Source organism: Punica granatum, chromosome 5, assembly GCF_007655135.1.
Source record: "Punica granatum isolate Tunisia-2019 chromosome 5, ASM765513v2, whole genome shotgun sequence".
NCBI classification, from domain to species: Eukaryota; Viridiplantae; Streptophyta; class Magnoliopsida; order Myrtales; family Lythraceae; genus Punica; species Punica granatum.
In genome coordinates, this window is record NC_045131.1 from 18,122,735 (window position 1) to 18,146,139 (window position 23,405).

At 38.4% G+C, this 23,405-nt stretch overlaps 2 protein-coding genes across 3 annotated transcripts; both read left to right on the forward strand.

Annotated features, from left to right (window-relative positions):
* The first annotated feature begins 4,603 nt into the window (after positions 1 to 4,603).
* On the forward strand, positions 4,604 to 14,585 carry LOC116208423 (nuclear transport factor 2-like). Of its 2 annotated transcripts, none has more exons than XM_031541861.1 (10): positions 4,604 to 4,817; positions 4,934 to 5,045; positions 5,624 to 5,758; positions 10,513 to 10,831; positions 11,907 to 12,175; positions 12,459 to 12,650; positions 12,872 to 12,994; positions 13,085 to 13,150; positions 13,385 to 13,463; positions 13,941 to 14,585. In XM_031541861.1, the coding sequence occupies exons 2-10, from the start codon at positions 5,007 to 5,009 to the stop codon at positions 14,156 to 14,158; spliced, it is 1,440 nt and encodes a 479-aa protein (XP_031397721.1). In that variant the 5' UTR covers positions 4,604 to 4,817; positions 4,934 to 5,006; the 3' UTR covers positions 14,159 to 14,585. The 2 variants fall into 2 exon arrangements, with proteins under 2 accessions (XP_031397721.1, XP_031397720.1); XM_031541860.1 differs by having other exon boundaries at positions 4,610 to 4,817; positions 12,459 to 12,654; positions 12,873 to 12,994.
* A 2,135-nt stretch (positions 14,586 to 16,720) lies between these two features.
* On the forward strand, positions 16,721 to 18,668 carry LOC116207350. Its single transcript, XM_031540257.1, has one exon. It carries the CDS (start codon positions 16,887 to 16,889, stop codon positions 18,516 to 18,518), a length of 1,632 nt encoding a protein of 543 aa, XP_031396117.1. The 5' UTR covers positions 16,721 to 16,886; the 3' UTR covers positions 18,519 to 18,668.
* Positions 18,669 to 23,405: the final 4,737 nt, after the last annotated feature.

The window sequence follows — 23,405 nt, forward strand, 5'->3', positions numbered from 1 at the left end:
TAGGGGGTCTCGGGACCCGATTACTCTTATGGCTGGAACGTGATGTTGGGGGCCCCAAATGAAAAATATAAGCCCGGAAATGGACTTAGGGGGTGGGAAATATGTAGGCTAGGATGTTTGATGATTTTTGGCTTAAGTCGGGTCGGGTGGTTACCGGAATACCGGGTGGTTTTCCAGCGATTTTGGCCGGTTTCGGCCTTGGCAAGGGCTGGACGAAACTTAGGAGAGGGCTGAAGTTTGAGAGGATTCTTGAGAGAGATTGGCTTGAGAGAGAGTGAGAATGAAGAAGTGATTAGAGTTAATGATGAGTGAGAACTTATAGGAATGGCTAACGGCTCGATTAGGGAGATTTAATCACGGCTTAGAGGCTTAAGCTAGGGCTGCCGAAAATATCAAGAGGGATTAGGATGGGGAAAATGTCATGTTGAGTGTAGGGGAAGGCAAAAGAGAGTGATGGGTGTGATGGATGTGTAAGAAGATTTGAATTTGTGGTGGAGGGAAGGAATAAGCCTCCTTGGAGCCGCCGGCCAAGGGGATTAGCCGTGGCTTGGGGCTGTCACGTCGGAGCCGAGGGTTTGAGCCGTGGCTTGGGGTTGAGCCGTGGCTTGATGGCTCGGCTTGGCTGAGCTGTGGGTCCCATTCGATTGAGAGAAAAACCGGGAAACGCTTGAGACTTGATTGGACTCGCATCCGATCTCCGATGTCCAATTAATTTATTGATTTGGAATGCTTGAACGACGAGGATTTGAATGAGCCTAATATCGCCTTACGTCGTGTGAACGAACGTTCGGGCGACTCAGCGCCTCGAGAGTCGGTTTTGCCATGTTTGGACGTTCGGAGTAGAGTTTAGTGCCCCTCGGTCCCCGATTGCTCTTTGTGCTTCTTGACATTCGTTTTGGTGACCCTTCTGCCCCGTGAGGGATCATTGGCTCGTCGCCCTCGGCCGGGGACCGTTGCCCCGGGGAGGCCTTGGGGCTTGTGACCGGGTTTTTCTCAGCGTTCCCTAAATGTCTTGAGGTGTTCGGGAATCGCTGCGGTCCCCGTTTTCCGTGAATGTGCCCCGAAGGTTCGTCGAGGGCGTTCGCTACCACTGAAACGTCCTTCGGGGAGCCCCGTAGAGTTCCGAATGGCCGTCTGAAGCTTGTCCCATGGCCTCGTTGGTCCCTGGGTGCCTGTAGGCCCGTTTTGGGGGGTCGTCTGCTTGTCAGTGGAGCGGGTCCCGAGAGCCCTGTTAGAAAAGGCGTTCGTGAGAGATCGGGGTGTCCCGGCTTGTGTGGCATGCCCCGGAAATGCGCCCGGACGTGTCGTTGGTCACTTTGGCACTAAGAGGGATTTTTAGAGTCCCATATTGGGCACCTTTCGGTGCTTCAGTGATTCGGTGATGAATAGTGCCGCAGTGCCAGCTCCGCTGTTTTCGGGGTTCTTTGCCTGTAAGTTCTTCTGACTGCTCTCTTCGATTTTTCCAATGGACCCAGCTCTTCTCCCATTATTCATGACTCCGTGCCCGCCTATTTGCCTCCGTTTTCCCGAAGGTGAATTGTGTCCCGAGCCTTGGTCAGAAGTCCTCCGTTGGAGCCGGTGGACCAAAATGGGGTGCTAACAATAATGGCAACAATATTTGAAAAAATTTGTTAACCCCAATACCTCTGGCTCGCACGGGACAATCATCTAGTTAAAATGAAAAGCAAACCTAGAAATAACCGAATATGTACCAATTTAGGAAGGAAAGTTAGCTTTCGAGCTTTATTTTATGTATTTGGACCACGACTTCAGTTCAAGATTGATAAACACTTAGATGGTAGTTTTTTTTATAGGTAACTTAGGTGGTTAATTTCCTGATCACTTATTCAACTCTTAGGCAACTAAACGCCCTTAAGATGCGGTCCTAGAACTGTTAGTGGCGGCTCTTCCAAAATTTATACTGCGTTTGGTTTCAAAGTAGAATTTTAAAATCAGATTTTGATTTTGAAAAAGAGTGGTATAAATGGGGCACACCCTTTGACTTTGTATGAGTTATTTTGTTTTGTTATGGAAAAAAAGTGGTATAAATGAGACCCACTCTTTGACTTTGTATAAGTTATTTTGTTTTGTTGTTGGTAGAATTAGGTTAAAGTTGTGATTTTAAAATCACATTTGCAAACCAAACAAGTTATAAAGTTCCAAACCCTAACTACAAAAGTTGAATCCAATGTTTGACAGCTCCTATTAGCCTTACTCGAAATCCAAGTATCCAAGTGGTATTTGTTAGTGGAGACTAATATAAATAATCACTTTCACAAATAATGGTTATTTTGGTACTATATTTTTCAGAAATATTTTCCGACGGTTGATTTTTCACAAATAATTCATTAAGAAACAAAATCAAGTCATAAAGGGAATGCAACATTCTCGGATGTGAATAATAAGGTAAATTGTGCAAGTTAGACAGGAAAATATCATTAATTTCATAAAAATTAATCGAAAAAATCATTATGAACTCGCTCAGAGTATTAATTTTTTTTTATGAGAGTGACTATTGCCTGGGCCCCGCAGCAATCCATCAGGCATAAATTCATAAAGCGAATTTGCATGATTAGATGATAGATGATAATAGGTTATAAGGTGTAAGAAAGAAATATGCTATGTCTTTAGTGAGGCTAAACATAAAAAATCAACACAGCTTTAGATGAAAAGTAGAGGGACTAAAAGAGGCAAGAGACAGAGACGGTACGCAAACATTATAAGCCTAAATAGCTTTATTATTTGAAAATTCTTATTTATATTCAATAAAATATGAATTAACGGCTGACGCATTTGAAAAGAAGAAATAAATGTGGCCAAAAGAATAGAAGAAATAAATAAGTGATTTTTTTAGAAATTTCTATGAGACTAAATTATATCGAGTTTAGGCACTTGATTAGTTGGGCTAGCAGCCAAATTAATATGGTACAAATGCAAATGTCTATCTTAACAATGATTGTATAGTACATTGTCCATTGAAAATAAGTAGAATAAAATAAATACTAGAAACTTAGCTTCTAGCAAAAAAAAAACTAGAAATTTATTTGTTTATAGCACGATATTCACGAGTACCGTATTTCAACTATCATATATTTTTTTAATATGCTCATGGATGATTAATTTGGAAAATAAAGAAAAAAAATTAAGGGTAATAAAAACCAAAGAAAGAATTAGAAATAGAATTGAAAAAACAATAATGCTGATAGAATATGAGATTATGATGTTGAGAGGATAGAGCAAAATAGTGATAGGTTGACAGGTGGGACTGTGGGAGCACGAGAGGAAAAAGAGAAAGAATAATAATATAAAATGGACAATATTTTTCTTTTAACTCATCTCTTTTATTATTTTTTGTATGTATCATGGTATTCGGAAGTTAAATGGGCCCCGACTACTTCAGTTCGAGTTGGGTCGACCAACTAAGCAATAAAACGATCTTTTAATATGAATTTTCTCAATTTACAAGACTCGAACTCGAAATTTATTTAAATGAATAAATATCGAATTACTTGAATCAATCCGTGTTGGTATATTTTTTTTAATTTCAAATTTTAGGAAAAAAGTACCAATTGAGGTCAAAGGATTTGGTTACAATTCTCTTTAAAGCCATTATGTTTAGTTTTGTGGGATTGAGGCCGCACCGTTTCGCAAAATGTTTTAAATGAGGTTTTAAGGCCCCGTTTGGATTGAGAGTTAACTGATTTTAACTTTAACTTTAACTTTAACTCAATACACTACACAACAAAAATACACATTTCCCAATTCAAAAATTTTAACTTTAACTTTAACTCAACACACTACACAATAAAAATACACGTTTCCCAAGTTAAATTTATAATCACATTTCATTTGTCCTTTTCCATAATCAAAACAAAATCAAAATCAAAGTAATTTTAACTCTGAATCCAAACGGCTCCAAGATTCTTTAGTTTTCTTTTTTTTATTCTTAATTTTGAAATTCAAAAACAATTTTAAAGATTAAGAAACTAAAAAGGGAAAAAAAAAGGAAGTGGAAGGCAGAGACAATATGTCACTGAGGAGAGAGGGCATGACTTTTTAATTGCTTTTTTCTTTTTTTATCGTAGGATAGGACCAAAGTAGTAGTTATAAAATCGAATTTCCGCTTAAATAACAATATAAGATATATAATATAAAGTAGAAGATAAGATATATCTATATAAATATGAAAATGGTAATGAGATGAATTTGACGTGATAGACTCATAAGTCATAATGGTCATATTACCCCGCGAACCTAGTGTTTTTAAAATTTTAATAATCTTAATTAATAAAACATGGATTTTAAAATTTTAAAGTGATATTTTCTCTTAAAAGTTGATTTTCTTCAAAATATTTTTAGCATCATCTTTTTATTTTGTTTATATTTTTATTGATATTGTATAATATAAGAAGTACCAGAAAGGAAGGTTTATCATAGGACGTATTCTCGGTTTATGGCCAAAAGAGAGGTAATCTGTATGTGACTAGAAAAGGATAGAACGAATCGCAACGGCCGAACCCGCAGCGCACATTAGCCGGACGCGCAGCAGAGCTGCCGAGTGAAGGCCTCATCCACTAACATACGCCGTCTCTCGAGAGACTGACAGACGCCGAGGAAGTCACTCGCACTGAGCCCACAAAGCAAATCAAAGAGAGCAGGGAATACACAGCCATAACGTAGCATATAAGAAGAACCAGGGGAGAAGATTCCTTTCTCCGACACACAACACGACTCAACTATCTTCGTCTTCCTCGTCGTCTTCTTCTTGCTCGGGTCGAGGAAGGAAGAGCAGCGGAGCAGCGGCGGGCCCTCAAAAGGTGCTTCCTTTATCCCTCTATCTGAAGACCCAGATCCAACGTTCATCTCTGGGTCCGTTCTTTCAATCTGGGTGCGCTATTCTATGGGGTTTCATTGCGTGTTTTTGGCGTCTCAGATCTTGAGGGTCATTTTTGGATCTGGGCGCTCTTCCATTTGGCGAGGTTCTTGATTCTCTCTGGAGTGTGAAAATGGCGGCCGCCTTCCCCATTCCGCTTACTGCTGCTCAGGTCAATACAACAGCTCAATCTCTTACTTGCTTCATTCATCCCTTCGGTAATATGGGGATTCGATTTGTTTCGGGCATATGGGTAACTATGAGATACTCCGGGATTGCCATTGGAATTGGCTCGGGTAATGGAAGAGAAGCCAATTTAAATTCTGGGATATATCGGATTTGAAAGTATGTACGGGCTTGCTTGATTGAGTAGATAGATATGCTGATATTGAGGGCTGGAAGTTCCATCAGGAATTCGGCAAAGCTCAAATTGTATCCTTGATTGAAATTTGAACCAGAGAGTTGGAGATAGAGCGTCGGTTTTTTACTATGAGCTGAAGCCCTGGGCTTAAATTAGGGGAGTGAACCTGCTGAAAAGTTTACGAAATTTTAGATATGACGGAAAGTTACATTGGAACTTCCTTAGAGGATTCAAAATCTTGCAGTTTTCTCATGCTTGTGTAAATGTTATCGTAAATGCAATTCCTTTTTCCCATTTGTGTCATTATCTTTTTGCTAAAAATATCTTTTACTTTATGACCAGAAACTGATTCATTTGTTTTGTTATTGTTGTTTTGCATGTACATTTAGATTGGTACATATTTTGTGGGGCAGTACTATCAAATTCTGCAGCAACAGCCAGAGATAGTGCACCAGTTCTACTCTGATGCCAGCACCGTGCTCCGTATTGATGGTCATACTAGGGAAACTGCCACAGCAATGCTGGTATCTCTTCACTTTCTTGTCACTTTATATATTTATTTATTTTCCACTTTTCCAAGTTCAAACCATATTCTCGATGGATTGTGTTATGCAATGCATGTTATTAGAACTTGTAATTGTGAGATGCTCCAAATGGATGAGCTGGATAAATCGTTGTGCATTGCCAGCTAGTTGCTCTTTTTTGTTGTGAAACCCCTTATAACAACTGAGCGAGGAATTTTCTTTGGTTGCCCTTTTAAGTTTCTTTTGAAATCCAGACTCATGTTCTTAGTCTTTTTCACCTCTTGATGTCTTAGGCCTTCATGATGATTTTGCATGTACAAAATTGCAGCAATATTATCAAAGTTTATCATTTTTTTTAAAAAATTTTTAAATGGACTCATTCATCTGGTAACATTTTTCACCTAATAGTAAGATATTGTCATGTGCAGTTGCATGTGGATTTGTTTTTCTGATTTTCTGTTTAGGCAGCTCGCTATATGGTTCTTCAATTATCCCTCGGGTGACAAGGACTTTCATACTAATTTAAACAGGACAATAAATTGTCAATATAAATTTGTGTAAATGATTTGTTCTTTCTTTTTTCTTGCCAGAAGGCTCCTTTTTGTAGTCGGTGGAGCTTAAGAGATTTTGCTTCCTCTGCTTTATGATGCAATTATTGGTTGATTGTCACAGATAGTAAAGAATGACAATATAATAACGGGTCAATTCAATCAACACTATCCCTGAAGTTTCATTAATGAAAATAGTACATCACCATTTATTCAAACATTAACACCCCTTGTAAGTTTTTTAAAAGGCACGCCGCCTATGCTGGGGTTAGTAGTGTCTTTAGAAAACATACTGGGGAGTTCAATGTACTTATGAAAACTTTCAGCAGGTATCGATGTACCTAATATAGAGGGTGTCCATGTTCCGTCTTCATACAGGGTATCTTTCAATGAAACTACAAGGACTGTATGTAGAACTTACCATATAATATCTCTTATCTCTGCAGAACACTTTTGGTATCATTTGTACTTTTTTTTGACACCCCTTTTGGTGCTCTTTAGTAAATACGTAGTCTCTTTGAAAAAGATTGTGTGCAGGTTATTTGTTGCATTTTTGTAAAGTAACATTAAAAGTGTGAAATGCTATTTGTAATGATGGGTTAGGTTTTTGTCATTTTTGTCAATTAGAAGACATATCTTGTAGTAAAAGAAAGAGGTGTCTTCTGATGGTAAAGGGTAGAGAAAGTGAAAGCATGGACAAACATTGTGAATGCTATTGAGTGATTGGAGCATAGTTGTAGGTGATCCATGAAGCAATAGCAATATTAATTGCATAATAAATCTGTTTTGATGAATCATATGTTTGCACTGGATCTGGGTCCAGTGGAATAGGTTGAGTAGCATTGTCAATTGCTATTGTGGTGGTCCATTCTGAATCACCTGTAATTTCTGTTAATAGTGTGAGTTGGTTACTAGTAATGAAGGAAATTTTGATTAAATGGAAGAAGGGCCTGGTTTTCTACATCATTCAGGAACTTTCAAAAATGGTATGCTTAAATGGGTGTCTGTATTGAAGGAGCAAGAGCTCTAATAGCAGCCCTTTACCGGTTGTTCCAATAAAGATATCTGTGAATATTGGAAGCCTTGACCCAATTTGGGTCAATAGCTTGTATATATATTCACACATTGATACATGGAAGTGTCTCGATACATAGTGTATACACATGGCAAGAATATTATCTATGGAAAACTATGAATGGCGGCAGTGAATGCCGAAATATATTCTAATACACCCCCTCAATCTATTGGAGATTGAGGGTGCAAACATTGAGGTCCCGTTTGGATTAAAAAATAATTGATTTTAACTTTAACTCAACACACTACACAACAAAAATACACATTTTCCAATTCAAAAATTTTAACTTTTAACTTTAACTCAACACACTACACAACAAAAACACACGTTTCCCAAGTCAAATTTATAATCACATCTTATTTGTCTTTTTCCACAATCAAAATCAAAATCAAAATCAAAGTAATTTTAACTCTGAATCCAAACGGCCCCTGACAGATTGTGACAATGTGACTGAAAAAAGGACACCGACAAATTCTTGGTCAGTATGTTGGCTAGCCGGTTGGACGTTGGGATATATCGCATCGATAGGTCACCACGTGAAGACGCTCTCACACGAAGTGATAATTGACGGCTATATGCTTGGACTTCTGATGCTGTACCGGATTTGCAGCAAGATATGTAGCACTGATATTGTCACAACAACTGTAATCGGGCTTAGTGTAGAGCGGCTAAGGTCAATGATGAGTTGTCAGATCCATAATGTTTCCGCTACAGCATACGCAAGTGCTCGATACTCAGCCTCCGTAGAACTCTTGGACACCGTGGGCTGTTTCTTGGAACGCCGGGAGATGAGGTTGGGGCCAACAAAGATAGCGTAGCCTGTGGTGGAACGCTTGGTGTCGGGACATTCGGACTGCCGGAGAATCAGCCCATGAGAGGAGGTCTCGCGAAGATACTGCATAATTCGCTTAGCTGCTTGGAGATGGACCGTTCGGGGCGCATGCATGAACTGGCTGACCAGGTTGACTGCAATACAGATGTAAGGCCGAGTAATGGTAATGTATTGAAGAGCACCGACCATACTTCGATGCTTAGTAGGGTCATCTAATAATTCCCCATCACTCAACGAAAGATTAGTACGGGATGTGTCTTAATGGCAGTCGATTCCTCTTGACCAAAACGAGTTGGAATATCATAAATGTAGTTTTGCTGAGACAAAAGAGCATATTTTGTGATCGTTTCACTTGGATTCCAAGAAAGTAGTTCTGAGGACTAAGATCTTTCATGGCAAATTCAATAGAAAGAATGCTAATGAAACTGATCAAGAAGAGAGGAGGAGCTCCCAGTTAATTTGATCTCATCAACATACAATAATAAGAGAATGGTGCGCAGGCCATGACGATAAATGAATAAAGATGAGTCAACTGGAGTGGAGACAAACCGAAGAGAATGCAGAAAAGTACTGAATGGTGTGAACCAAGCCTTGGGAGCTTGTTTCAGATCATAAAGAGATTTATGCAGACAACATATATGATTAGGAAACAGTGGATGAACAAAGCCAAAAGGTTGTTTCATGTATTCTTCCTCCTGAAGATTGCCATGAATAAAAGCCTTTTTGATGTCAAGCTGGTGAATATTCCAAGATGAGTGAGCTAATGAAAAGATAAGACGAATGGTAGAGGGTTTTACCACTGGGCTGAACGTGTCGTGGTAGTCAATACCTGGTTGTTGGCGGAAGCCTTGAGCTACCAGCCGAGCCTTGTAACGGTCGATAGACATGTCTGCCCAATATTTTACCTTGTGCTCTCAACCACATTAACCCTTGGGTTTTGTGGCACCAGGCTCCATGTTCCATTCTGCATTGGAGCATTGAATTATTCTGCCAGGGCATTTCGCCAGTTGGGGTCCTTTGCAACCTGTGAGTAGCAAGTTGGTTCTATGACCAGTGAAAAAAAGGTGGTGAGCAACTAAAATTTGGGGTTTGATTTTATAATCCTGGATTTGGACCTAGTGACCATAGGATGCTGATTTTGTGGCATAGAGGCGCTGCTCAGAGGACTCAGTAGAATGAGAATTTTGTGATGGATTCAAGTCAGGAGAATTAGAGGATGACGGTGATGTGCTGGACTGTGTTGTATTGGGTTGAACAGAAGGCTGCTCTGGACTGGGTTGGGACATGGAAGTTGGACTAGGCAGAGCCGGCGGACTACTCGGGACAGAGCTAGACGAGGCAGAGGGAGATGGACTGAATGGGTTGAGTTAGGTGAGGGCCCAACAGATATCTGGACTGGAATTGACGGGGGCCCATGGGGAGAGGTGGACTGAACTGGACAGACAGTCGGATTGAGCTGAAGTGGAACCCTACTAATCTGGGCCGGAAGTTACATAGGTATGAGGCTAGGCCACGTGGACTCAGAGAGGCGGGAGGGAGAACTGGCAAACTACGAGCATGTACCTAAGAATAGTGAAATTCAAATTCGTGAAATCGAACATGACGTGACTTGTAAACCCGATTAGAAACCAGATCAAAACATTGATATCCTTTATGTTTGGCAGCATATTCGATAAAAATGCAAGCTCGTGACCTGGATTCAAGTTTATTAGAAGTGTAAGGGGTTAAATTAGGAAAACATGCAGACCCAAACGTTCAAAGAAAAGAATAGTCCGGAAGTTTTCCAAATAATTTTTCAAAGGGAGAAGAGTTCTTGAGAAGTATGGTTGGTAGTCTATGGAAAACAATGAATGAAGAAATATATTCTAATAATATCAATATTTAGTTGCTCTTAAATCTTAATTTTGATAAGAAAGAGTTGCTCCCATTGGAATCCTTCTTTAGCTGTTGTCTGGGCCAAAAGAATGCTTCTCACTGTTTTACCTAGTTCATCTTCTTTTCAAGAGTAGAATATGTGGCAGTCTCTATCATACTGATCTGAATTCACAGTCGGCCTTTGCTTTATTAAACTCTGGCACTAACACTCTAGAAGGCCATAATACTCTTTTTTGAAAGTTTTGTTTGTTAAGTAATTCCTTCTTAATAATCATATCTGTTGGATGGATTGCTCTTTGGGTGGGTTTGTCTGGCAGTGCATTCTCTTGCATATCTCTTCTACTATCTCAAGAATGCCCGGCCTTTTTTTTTTTTTTTTTTTTCTGGCCTTCCTTGTTCTGATAGTAGTTTCTTTTCCCTGCAGCAAATCCACTCGCTTATCATGTCCATCAGTTACACCGGAGTCGAAATTAAGACAATACATTCGCTGGAGTCATGGAGTGGTGGTGTTCTCGTGATGATATCAGGCTCTGTGCAGCTTAAGAATTTCAATGGAAGCAGAAAGTTCATGCAGACATTCTTTCTTGCACCACAGGAGACGGGGTTTTTCATTCTCAATGATATTTTTCACTTTTTTGAAGAGGAGCAAGCTCATCACCACCATCATCATCATCCAACAGTTTTGTTAGCTCAGAACAATCTTAATGCCAAGCTCAGTGCTCCTCCTTCTAATCAGGATTCAGGTATAGGTTATGTTTCCCCCTTCTCCAGTTAGTATTTGAATACTTACAGTAATCATGTAAGATTAACATCTTTGCTGAAAAAATAAATGTTAATCTTATAGCTAGTCGTGTGTATAATAATGGAGCTTGGAGCTGGCTCTCCATAAATGTAATCTAGTTATTTTGTAGCGACCATGACAGCATTATGCATATAGAAATTTTTTTATTACTCTGCTATATGGAATACAATAAGTGAATGCAAATGAAAAGGTACATGGAAGTTCTAGAAGCAAATTTTCCCCTCTGATTTTATTGCTTAATATTTCTCAACATAAAATGTTGCTTATGCAATAAATGGCACATTATTAGCCATTGTATGCCGATAATTCCAATTAATGACAAGATATAGTCTTAGCTTTGTTAAACCCTTATCAAACTTTAAACTAACACAGAGAGGAAAACAGTTGTCATTGCATCTGCTGCAGGATCTGGTTAACAAGAGTGAGAATTGAGTGGTTTTGGGAATTGTTAGGGTTCCTGTTAGAACTTGGGGTTATGTCTTTAAGCAGCCCGTGTTTTGTCCATAATGTTCAGTCCATATATTTTTAGTTAGTTGGTACAACTCAGAACAAATTCCAAAAACAATCTGGTGGACATTCATGGTGAAGGAAAAGAGGAAAAATTTGCTCCATCAAACTTGTCAAGGTTTTACTCTTGTTAGCTATCACGGATGTTGTACGCAAAAATGTCTTATAAAAGATTGTAATTTGACATGGCTCATAACATAGGAAAATTGAAATGTGCACAATGGTACTGGTTTGAATTAGTTACGATATAAGAGGCTATCTGCGATTTTCCTGAAGAATGTGAAGAACTATGACAAGTCAAATTTTAATACAATCGAGATATAACTGATAAAAGAAAAGTTACGCTATTACAAGCTTGAGAGGTCTAACATTAACAGCAAATGTGTTACTCTTGCAACTGTTGGAAGATACTCGTCATTTCATCAGATTCGGTGGCATACACTGTTACACATACTCTCATTGGGTAAATTGGGATAGTTTCTCACTTGCTCTCAGCTATTTATATGCAGTTCCATCCTATATGCTGAGTCGAGAAGTCCTGGCAAGAGAGTTTGCTCCTGCTGAAGTAAAAGAAAATGGACCTGTTGACAATTTCAATGTATTACCAGAACAGCCGCAACAGCAAGTTCCTGAGTCGGAAAATATTCATGAGGGCAGTCTTGCAGTAGAGTCAAATGGGCCTACTCAGAATGCTGCAAATAATGCTGTTCAGGATCACTCATCTGCCTCGGTTGATGAGGTCTCTGGAGAACAACATAAGCACACCTATGCTTCAATAGTATGTGTTTCACTGCATATGTTGATTTATTAATTTTCTCAATGGGATTTGCTCTATGCAGCATTTTTGGGTTAAAACTGGTTCTAACCAGAGTTCTGGAAATATAGTAAAAGGTAACTTGAGCACGTGAAGTAAACAAGTTTAATTAAAATAGAAATGGCTCAAAATTTGAACCAGCTGGCTCACTGAGACTGATTTGACTGGTCAGTTCCAATCAAGAACTGGACCTGTTCAATACTGGGGAATAATAATTTCTATTTGCTTGTTCTTAATCATTGAGTAGTTACGTGTGGTCAAGGGGCAATCTCCTCCATCTGTGGGTCCCCCGACTTCTGCTAGCAGCAAGAATCTCCAGCCTGCAGCTTCAGAATGGGACCAGATTCTGGAACCAGTGAATCAGCAATCAGCTGCATCTCCAACTGCGTATGAGAGGTCGGAAGCTGAGGCAGCAGAGGAGGTCGCTGGCTTCGAAGATGAAGGTCATTTTTCTATGAGGAAAACCTTTCAATAATTGTGATATAGTATTATTTCTAGAATCTATTGCATTACTAACAGTAACCAATCCAAAACATCCTACATAAGCAATCACTGGAAATTCATTTAAAGTTTCTCTTTGCATTTATGGATTCGGAATAGGTTAAGTTAGAGCAATAACTTAAATGATCATTTTTGTTCTTTATATGTTCTGATGTTACAGGGGAATTAAAATCGGTCTACGTGAGGAACTTGCCGTCTACTGTATCTGAATCTGAGATTGAGGAGGAATTCAGAAAGTTCGGGAGAATCAGGACCGATGGTGTGGTCATTCGTGGTCGCAAGGTCTTTTGTTGATATCTTTTCTTGATGGTATATTCTCTTCTATTCTATGGCTACTTATCGTGCTGGAAAAAAATGTTATATTTCTTGCAGGATCTAGGAGTCTGCTATGCATTTGTGGAATTTGAAGACATGGTTGGTGTTCATGATGCAGTAAAGGTTAGAAACTTGATTTTTTATTTAATCATTTTTTTTTCCAGTTTCTCTTTATCTTTCTTCGGTGCATACATGTTGGCTCTATGATATGGCTCTCTGCCTCTTGCGTTTTTTCTGACCCATGTGAAAAGTGAGTTTCTCAAAGTAGTTTACTGGGCTGATTGTGATTAATAATTTGTGTCATTATAATAATTGGTAATGTTAAAGCAGCTACAATCTTTTCTGTTATTTTTGTAGGCGGCCACCGCACAGGTTGCAGGACGACAGGTGTACATTGAAGAGCGTAGACCCAACAGCAACATCCCTTCTCGTTCGAGTATGCAGTTTGTTTAATATTGAATTGTGATTCTATGCATCATCAGACTGATAATATCGGCAAAGCAGTTTATTACGCTGAATAGAGTTTCTTCAGTGATCAGCAATCTCCTATAAAAAGTTTTATCTGAGCGTTCTGATTTTGAATATTAGACAATGACGCATCCTGTAATAAATACTATGTCTTTGGTCGTGTTAGGCAAAATGCAAAGGCAATAGGATCTAGTTATGTTTGCATCGAACCCCCTTGTATTTAGTTTGAGTGGCTAAACGAGCGATCTATCATGAGAACACATCTGAGGTTCATTGTTTTCTTTTTTTCATCATGTTGCCATCCACATGGGAGGGGAACCAAGCCTAGCTAGAACCATTGGCTTGTCAAAAGTTCATTAGCTTGGGATAACAGATCATATTTTAACTGAGCTGAGGATTTATGTATTCTTCGCATGTCTTCTGATGTAAATTTTTGTCTTTGCAGGGAGGGGAAGAGGCAGAGGAAACTACCAATCAGAGTCTTCGAGGACCCGATTCGGGTCTCGGAACTTAAACAGGGGAAGTGCTAGTGCCCGTGAGGGAGGTGACAGAGAGTACAACAGATCGAGAGGGAACGGATTTTACAGGCCAAATCACCGGCAAGAACGAGGCAGCTCGGGCCAGCAGATATCATCAAGAAGTGGGCAAAACCCACAAGAGTAGGCAGAGCTTATCATTTGAATGTGGGGATGAGAAGACAGTTTTGAATCAAGCAAAACCCTTTTCATCTTCATCATTTGTCTCCACCAATTCTTAGCAGCATGAGTCAATTTTTACCATATTATGATAGGTAAAATATGGAGATAGAATATTCATTCTGGGAAGGTTTATATAAAATGTGGCTTTTTGCCTAATTTGATTCCGCCCTAGGAGATGATGAGTATGCAAATTTTGTGTCATAGTCCAATTTCCAGCATATAGTTTATCATTGATCAAATTGAATTTTGATATATAGCTAACTTGGGTGGGTTTCAAATTCTTAGCTTTCTTTTGAATATCGGATCTGCCATGACTTGGTAATGTTTCGAACTGCGAGCATTAAGCAATCTCGCCATTGATCATAGTTTGGCATCTTTGCCTTGCCCTATAATATTGTCCGATTGAGGTTATAGTAGCAACAGCCTTTAGATTATCAAGATTAAGAAGAGGGGTTCTTGTCAGCCAATCTCACGTTCCGAATCAATTGGGACAATATTGCCTGGTATCCCGATGATGAAGTTACCGCACGCTTTTTTGATAGGCAAAATGATAATGATATTACTAAGAAGGAAAGGGAACATCAGGTTTGGTATAGCCCTCCAGTATACGAAATGACTGAGAATTTGACTTGAGACTGAGCTGTCCTAAATCGAGAGCTAGAATGTTATCCAAGCCTGAAATCCAGGCACACTTCCAATCCGAAAAAAGAGAAAGAAGACTAGCAATATCTGGAATGGTGCTCCTAATATCCCAAGGGGGTGACGAGATTTGTGGATAGCATCAACAAGCAACAAAGTATCGGTACAAATCTAAATTTTCCTCCAGGCAAAATCAAAAGCTAAAGAAATGGAAAGCAGGACTGCCTTGGGCTCGGCATAGAGAGGGAATCCAGCATCTGATGGAGAGAACCAAGAGCGGGCAATGGGCTGGTCGAATTGATTCATTGTCCCCACAAGACACGATTTGTGGGAGGTCCAAGCAGTGTCCGTGTTTGATGTAGAACCAGTCCTGGCCCGAGCTGGTTGATGCTTCGGAATGGTGTGCTGGTCCTGACATGGGCTCAAAGTGTGCCAAGGTTTTCCGTTTGGTGCTATGTTCCTCGAATGCTCTTTTGATTTGCTGGGTGGAGTCCAAAAGATCTGCAGTTTTACCTTAAAATAATACTTCATTTCTAAGTGTCTATAAATGATAAGCAATAAAGGCAGCGAATAAAGTGAATAAAGCAGCATCAGGTAACATTTGTGCAAAGGGAGCAGGGGTCATCAAGAAAACTAATGTTGTGTTTGATTTTATAATAGAATTTTAAAATCAGATTTTGATTTTGAAAAAAAGTGGTATCAATGGGGTCCACATTTTAACTTTGTATGAGTTATGTTGTTTTGTTGTGGAAAAAAATGGTATAAATAGAACCCATTCTTTGACTTTGTCTAAGTTATTTTGTTTTGTAGTTGGTAGAGTTAAGTTAGAATTGTGATTCTAAAATAACACTATGAAACCAAACAAGGCCGATTTCAATTAGTGATGGGCACGAGAAAAGATTAGAGCAAATATCCTTCACTTGAATGTGTAACACCCAATTAAGATGCCTAAAAGTGGAAAACTGGCTCATATGGGCTCACAAATTCTCACTTACAAGCATTTTGATCATTTCTTACTCATTCAATATTTAGTCGAATATCCCAAGGTGATTTCTTCCAAGCAACACCATAAAATATACAATCTCCGAAAAGATGTGCAAAATTATCAGAGTTGGTTTGACAGAGCAGGCATGAGGCTCCATTTTGAGTGAACCAGGGGAGGTATTTACTCGCAAGTCTCCACAAGTGATTTTTAGTCGATCATGGATCTTTAGACGCCATAAAGCCTTCCAGCTCCAAGCAGCAGCTGAGTTGAATCGATGCTTCTGATCGAGGAGATAGAATGACTTGACGGAGTGTTTTCCTGATGAAGTAGGGGTAGAACCGAGTCTTCATACTCATCCTGTGCTAGATGGATTTTGTTGTTACAGCACACTACTATTTTGTGACTCCTGGGACTGACGCTGTGATTTTGTAGATCACTTGTCTGTGCAGAGGTTTGCAATGTCTACGGCTGCTCTTGAGCACTGATCATGCAATATTGAAAGTTATCTCGAGGTCACTCGACAGAGTCGAGCCGACTTAGACCTTAATGCCATAGCCAGCATTTTCCTTCTGAAGAATTACCACGGAAACAAGAGCTTGAGAGAGGTCCATTCCTGGCATGGAAGATCTATGTATCTGTCTTCTTCTTCTTGTTTTTTTTTTTTTTTTTTGGGGGGGGGGGGGGGGGGGGGGGGGGGGGGGGGGGTGGGTTTGCTGTCATTCTTTGATGTCCTTAAGAATCGACTAAGGACAGCTGAAACCTTCCCAAAAAAGGAGCATTGCCAAGTAAGAAGACAAGACCATCCCAAACAAACCTCGTGCTGGTAAAAAATAGTAAACCCGTTCCCTAAGTTTTCGCCCTTACTGTTTTAATCCCCATTTTTTTACCTCACAGCCTCTCTCTCTCCCTCCCTCCATTTTGCCAGAACGCTTCCTCCTCTTCCCTCACCCATTTGATGCCACCTCCTGCCTCGCCGTCCTCATCTCGGGCGGCGACAAGCAGGTCCCTGCTCCTCCTCCACCACTAGCACCATCGCCAAGGCTGACACACATACGGTGGACTTTCAACAATGTCTTCGTTAATCCTCAATCCATTCCAGCTCCTCGAGCTCAACATCATCTCTGCCCAGGACCTTGCCAAGGTGACCCGCTCCATGCGCACCTACGCGGTCGCTTGGGTCCATCCTGACCGCAAGCTCTCCACCCGGGTCGACTCCCACGGTCGTAACAGCCCCACATGGAATGACAAATTTGTGTTCCGTGTTGATGACGAGTTCCTCACGTCGGACACATCGGGGGTGATGATTGAGATCTATGCAGTGCACTGGTTCAAGGATGTGCTCGTGGGCAGGGTCCGCGTTCTCGTGGGCAACCTTGTTCCCCCACCGTCCCGGCCTTTCAGACACCAACAACACCATGGGATGCGCTTCGTGGCCCTCCAAGTTCGGCGCCCCTCAGGCCGCCCCCAGGGGATCTTAAACATCGGGGTGGCTGTTCTCGACAGCTCCATGAGGAGCATGCCGCTGTACAGGCAATTGAGCGCCTCCGCGGTCGGGTACCTCGACCTTATGGGAGAGCAGAACCCGTACTACCATAGTAATAATCATCATACGCAGCAGCAGCAGCAGCAACAACAACAAACCAATCAACAAAAGGATCAACAGCATGAGCAGCAGAAACAGATACTACCAACTGCGATCGCTAAACCCGAGCTAAGGCGTACGAAGAGCGATACGAGTTCAATGCATGCAGTCAAGACCCTGAAGAGAAAGGTGTCATTCCGTGAGAAGCCGAACTCGGTGATCAATGCCTCAGAGGCTGCTTCTTCTGTCCAGGACAAACCTAGGAGGGGTTCTAGCTCCATGCCCAGCTCCTTGGTGAATGCTTCAGCTTCAGCTTTGGCATTCGCAAGCCCAGGAGGGAAGGGCAAAAAGGGGAAAGCAGCTAACAATGCGGCGAACAAGGGGTCAGAAGTTGCAGCAGTTACCACGAGTACTCCGGCGACAAACCGGTCCAAGGGGGGCCAGAAGGCGGATCTTTCTATTGTTGGCCCAAACGCTCTCTCGGCGAACAAGAAATGGGTAAAGAGGCCAGAAGTTGCAGCTCTTGGCCCGAGTCAGCCCACGGCGAACAAGTCGAAGTGGGTGTCAAGTGCAGCTGGTAGCCCAAACAATCCTTCGGGGATCAACAAGGCGAAGTTGGGGCAGAGGCCTGCCACTAGCATTAACGGGAAGCCAGTCCCGAAAAATCTTGCACTGGATTTCGAAGCTACGAACAAGCCTGGGAAGCTATACATCACGGAGTCAGAGCTGGGGCCCTCGCCGTCGGAGGTGGCCGCCGCGGTGGCAGCAAAACTGAAGTACCAACGAATGCAACTAAATGACGGGGAGAGCTCGGCAGTAGGGGGCTGGAGCCTGGTCGAGAGCGAGGAGGGCCTGCAGTCGAAACTGGAGAGGTGGCGGATGGAGCTCCCACCTGTGTACGATTACTCGAAGTCGACTGTTCCCCTGTCGAGTGGGATGGATAACACAGACAGCAAGCTGAGCAGCGGTGGCGGCAGGTTGGGCAAGCTCCGGCACTCCCGGAGGCACACCGACGGGGGAGCCACCGGAGGAGGGGGGCTGTTCTCTTGCGTCAGCAACATTTGTGGGTGTGAGTGTTCCATTGTTTGCGGGAAGGACTCTCCAGCATTAGAAAGATGAAAACAAAATGTGTGACATTTGCATGAGCAGTTGGGTCGGAAATCACGAGGGTTTAATCAAGTAATTTGATGGTTGTGACATAGAAAGATACGATGATCATGTTAATTAGACCATTCTTTCGCTTTGACTCTATTGTATTTATCTTCTTCTCAATGACCCTTTTATTGTTTCTCAAATTTTTTTCTCGTGGAGAAATTCTTGTGTGATTCTATGGGCGGCGTGATAAAGTACTGAACAAATTGCAACAAATTCATATTGATTTTATTTACAGTGAGATAAACTTCCCTAAGGAGCCTCCTTAAAAGGGATATTTACAAAGGCCAATCACAATGTGTCATGTCGCAGTTTATCGAATGATTGTCAGTAACGAAATAATAAGAAAATTGTTAAGTAGTATGAAACTTGTTATGCAATAAGAAACTTATAGTGCGTTTGGTTTCAGAGTTAAAGTAATTTTGATTTTGATTGTGGAAAAGGACAAATATTGTGTAGTGTGTTGAGTTAAAGTTAAAGTTAAAGTTAAAATTTTTGACTTGAGAAATGTGTATTTTTGTTGTGTAGTGTGTTGAGTTAAAGTTAAAATTAAATTTTTTTAATTTTAACCTTGAAAACAAACATATCATTATTTTTAATATAATAAGATATCCGTTAAATAGTGCGAAACTTATTATTTTGTAAGAAACTTATAATTTTGAAAAAGTAAGAATTTTATTAAATAGCAACAAACTTTTTTTTTAATGAGGCTCCTTATATTAGCAACGCTCGTTTCCATATCCATTGATATATTAGGCTACAAGTTTGCCTAAAGAAATAATTTCACTGATTTCTGATGCTGATAGGCTTTTTTATGGTAGCAAAGAATTTAATTCTTTTGGGTAATTAACATAAAAATGATAAAATCATCAAGTTTTCCTTTTTATCTATTTATTTATTATCTCTATATCGTTAAATCTCAAATTGTCATATCAATTATAGATCTACCATTTCATCACTTCTACTTGACATGGAGTCTGTTGAGTGTGACTCGAATTCTCACCTTAAGACTTGAAGGCAACATGAAAGACTTAGGCTACGGACAGTAGATTGCAGCACTGCAGATATTCAACTGCAAATTGAATAGGCCGAAGAGGACAGAAGCCACAAACAGTCGACTGTAGTAAGCAGCGCAGTTGATTGCAGAAAGCAACATAATTCCTGGACGAGATATAGCATAATCACAACATATTTGGCTACTTTGTTATTTTCTTGATTAGTTGATTTCTTTCATGTATGGAATTTTATTTTCCTTGATTCTTTTATTCTTGTATAAGATTACATATGGGTTGACATCGAAAGTGAACATCTAGAGAAAGAACATTGTAATTGGGATTCGGGAGACTCTGTACTCTGCGGCTTCATCGCTCATGGTAAAAGAAGAACTGGAAAACCTCCTTTGCCCGTGGACGTGCGGGTGGCACACCACTGGCCCGAACCACGTACACGAGTGTACAAGCTTTTCTTCCCTTATTTTCTTTTAATTGTTTCATCGAGATTATTGTGAATTAGACCCCTTTCAATTCTTACAAATCGATCCCAACCAACGATTGATCCCAACAGAGCCATTAGGTTTTGCTTGAAATCGCAGGGGGGTTTTAAAGCATAAACGTAAGATCAATTAATTTGATGGGGGTGTCTTAGAAAGATCATATGATAATCATCAGATCATGTTTTCCCTTTGATTCTATTTTATTTATCATTATTGTTTCTCAATCTTGCCGTGGAGAAATTCTTCTATGAATGACATGAGAAAGCACTGACTGCAACAAATGAATGAACGAGCTTATCAACACGTTAAGAGTAGGGCAACATCAGTTTGAGAATTTATGTACTCTATATGAGTAAATTAACGATTTCTTCCCTGAGATGGACAGATTGAATAAATCGGGTCCCGTTAAAAAAATTGACATCATTTGGTCCTGCTATGCATTAATTTTATCCCTCTGCATCAATTTGGACTCTTTACATCAAATTGGTCTCCCTACATATATTGTTGTGTAAAGATCGTGAGGATTCTGTACATGATGCTGGTTAATTTGCAACAAAATGAGGTTTTCTTTTGGTATAAAAAATAAGAACCAATTTGGTCATTCTTTTTAGATCAGTTTGGTCCATCGCTGCATCAATTTAATCATTTTTCTTATTGCTTGTTTGGGTATGCAGGTCATGGAGGATTATGGAGCGGAGGGTTATGAAGACTAATGAGAGTTTTTATACAATTACCCTCCCATATCCATAACCCTCAATCCAAACAACCATTTAGAGCTTACTTGGATATTATAAGAGAGAGAATGAAAGTCGTATAGAATTTTCAAAAACTTCTGCATAACTTTCTCCTTCCCTCACTTTCATTTCCATTCATTTCCTCAATCCAAACAGAAAATTAGAGATCAATATAATCCTTATGGTAACATCAAATAAGTCCTTCCACTCTTCTTTCCCTTGAATTTTATTTTTTTAGTTTTCTTCAATTTTATTTTTATATTAAATTAATAGAGGGGAGCCCCCCACAGGGAAAGTTGTCGGAGGCTGCTGGGGCCGAAGGTCGCTAACAGGGAGCCTCCACTTGTGCTCCCTCTCTCTCAACTCCAACGACCTCTCCTGGTGGGGGAAAAATGTAAATTTTAAGCAAATGAAGTATTTCTACAAAAATTAATAATTCTTTTTTTTTTGCCACATAAAAATTCCTTTTGGAAACCAAAAATTTATTATCTCAATTTTTATTCAAGTAATGCTATTCATTTGATTTTACGAGTCTCATTTAGAATATATACAATATATCGATTAATGCTTTTTTTTTACTGAATATAATAGTACTTTTTCTAATGAAAATAAAGTATTTAATATGGTAAAATTCAGTTTGGCCCGTTCAAATATCATATTGGAAATTTATTTTTCATCTTTCTTTAAAGCAAAGCTTATGACATCCCTACTTGCAAACGTCAATTTTTTTTAATATTATGACAATAAGTTCATAAGTGACTTTTTCTTCTACTTTACCATAAATTAAAAAAAGGTGCTTTGTAGTAATATAAAAGAAAAATTTATATGTGATCGGTTCATTTCTTTAGTATTTTTAGCGGTTACATTGTATATTTTCATTTTTGAACATTTACATCATTTTTATAATAATTACTCATTTTATTTGGTTACAGTAAAAAAAAATTAAATCATAAAATTTAAATAATAATCCTTTATTAAGTTGGACTAATTTTAAATAGTTTCATAATATTTGGATCTTTCACTATGCATTATGATCTATTTATTTGTCCATATATTAGATGAATTTATGATATTATTTACATTTAAAAATTCTTATACAATACATTTTAAATAAGTGTCTCATCTCACTTCATTTCTTTAGTATTTTTAGCAATTAGACTGTATATTTTTATTTTTTAACATTTAAATCATTTTTATAATAATTACTCATTTTATTTGCTTACAGTAAAAAAATTAAATCATTAAATTTAAATAATAATTCTTCATTAAGTTGGATTTTAAATAATTTAATAATATTTGGATCTTTCACTACGCATTATGATCTATTTATTTGTCCATATATTAGATGAATTTATGATATTATTCACATTTAGAAATTCTTATACAATACATTTTAAATAAATGTCTCATCTCAAATATTATACAGTACATTGTCAATATATTAGATGAATTTACGATATTATTCACATTTAGAAATTCTTATACAATACATTTTAAATAAGTGTCTCATCTCAAATATTATACAGTACATTTTAAATATTTACTTGTTCGTCTCAAAAATTTATTTTTGATATTCTTATATTACCATAATTTTATACAATTTAGCATCTTGTAATAACTGATTTCAATTTTGTATTTATAATCAACTAACTTTTTCCAATGGGAATAATTATATTAACATCTAATCATATTTGTCTAGTTATATTTATATTTTTATATTTTATAATATCAGTCATTTTTTGGATATTGATAATACTAATTGGGGACATTTAATTCTATTGTTTTAACTAGTATGCTACACGAGATTATTTTAATTGAAATTATTACCATTTTCTAGAATTTTCAACAATAACAAAAAAAATCAAATAATAATTCAAATATAGTAGTGTAATTATTAATAGTTTATTGACAATTTACAATTATAATTCTCTAATTTAAAGCATATTTAATATTTATTTAATTGTAGGCATTATGAAAATTTATTAAATGCAGGTATACAAACTTGATCTTATAAATTTTTTTATTTGAAATAATAATTTTTTATATACTTACTTTCAATTATTATTTGTTTAACTTTTTTTATGTGGCCCTAATTTCATAGATCTAGTGTCTTCTACTAATTTTTATGGAAATCCTTTGCATAAGTAACTAATTATTTTGCTGAATATGCCTTGTATATATATCTAGCTGATCAATACAATTCTATTATATATTAAAAATTTATCATTTGAATATACGTTACATACATTGTTTAAGATAATACTATTGAAAATCCTTATTTTCACACGTTAATTTTTTTAATATTCTTGTAATTTTATAAAATTAGTGTGTTACGATAATTTGTAGATGTGCTTAATCACTTTCAAGTACATATCATTATAATATTTATTTTCTTATTTGTCTGTTATATGATTTATAGTCCTTTTGTCCTGTACATTACACGGTTTCATTTTTCATAAATCTAAATATCATTTTTATTGTACAAATTCACATTTTGAAGCACTAATTTTCTTATAAAAATAATAATATTTCCATTTATTAATTTTCATTTGTAAAATAAAAATCTTCAATAATCTCTTTACATATAAGACTAAGTTAATATTATAATAAAAATTTGAGATATTTATT

Coding starts and splice junctions, on each gene's coding strand:
- LOC116208423 (XM_031541860.1), top strand. CDS start 5,007: ATGGCGGCCGCCTTCCCCATTCCGCTTACTGCTGCTCAG. Junction 12,995..13,084: donor TGGTCATTCGTGGTCGCAAG/GTCTTTTGTTGA, acceptor TATTTCTTGCAG/GATCTAGGAGTCTGCTATGC. Junction 13,464..13,940: donor CAACATCCCTTCTCGTTCGA/GTATGCAGTTTG, acceptor TTGTCTTTGCAG/GGAGGGGAAGAGGCAGAGGA.
- LOC116207350 (XM_031540257.1), top strand. CDS start 16,887: ATGTCTTCGTTAATCCTCAATCCATTCCAGCTCCTCGAGCTCAACATC.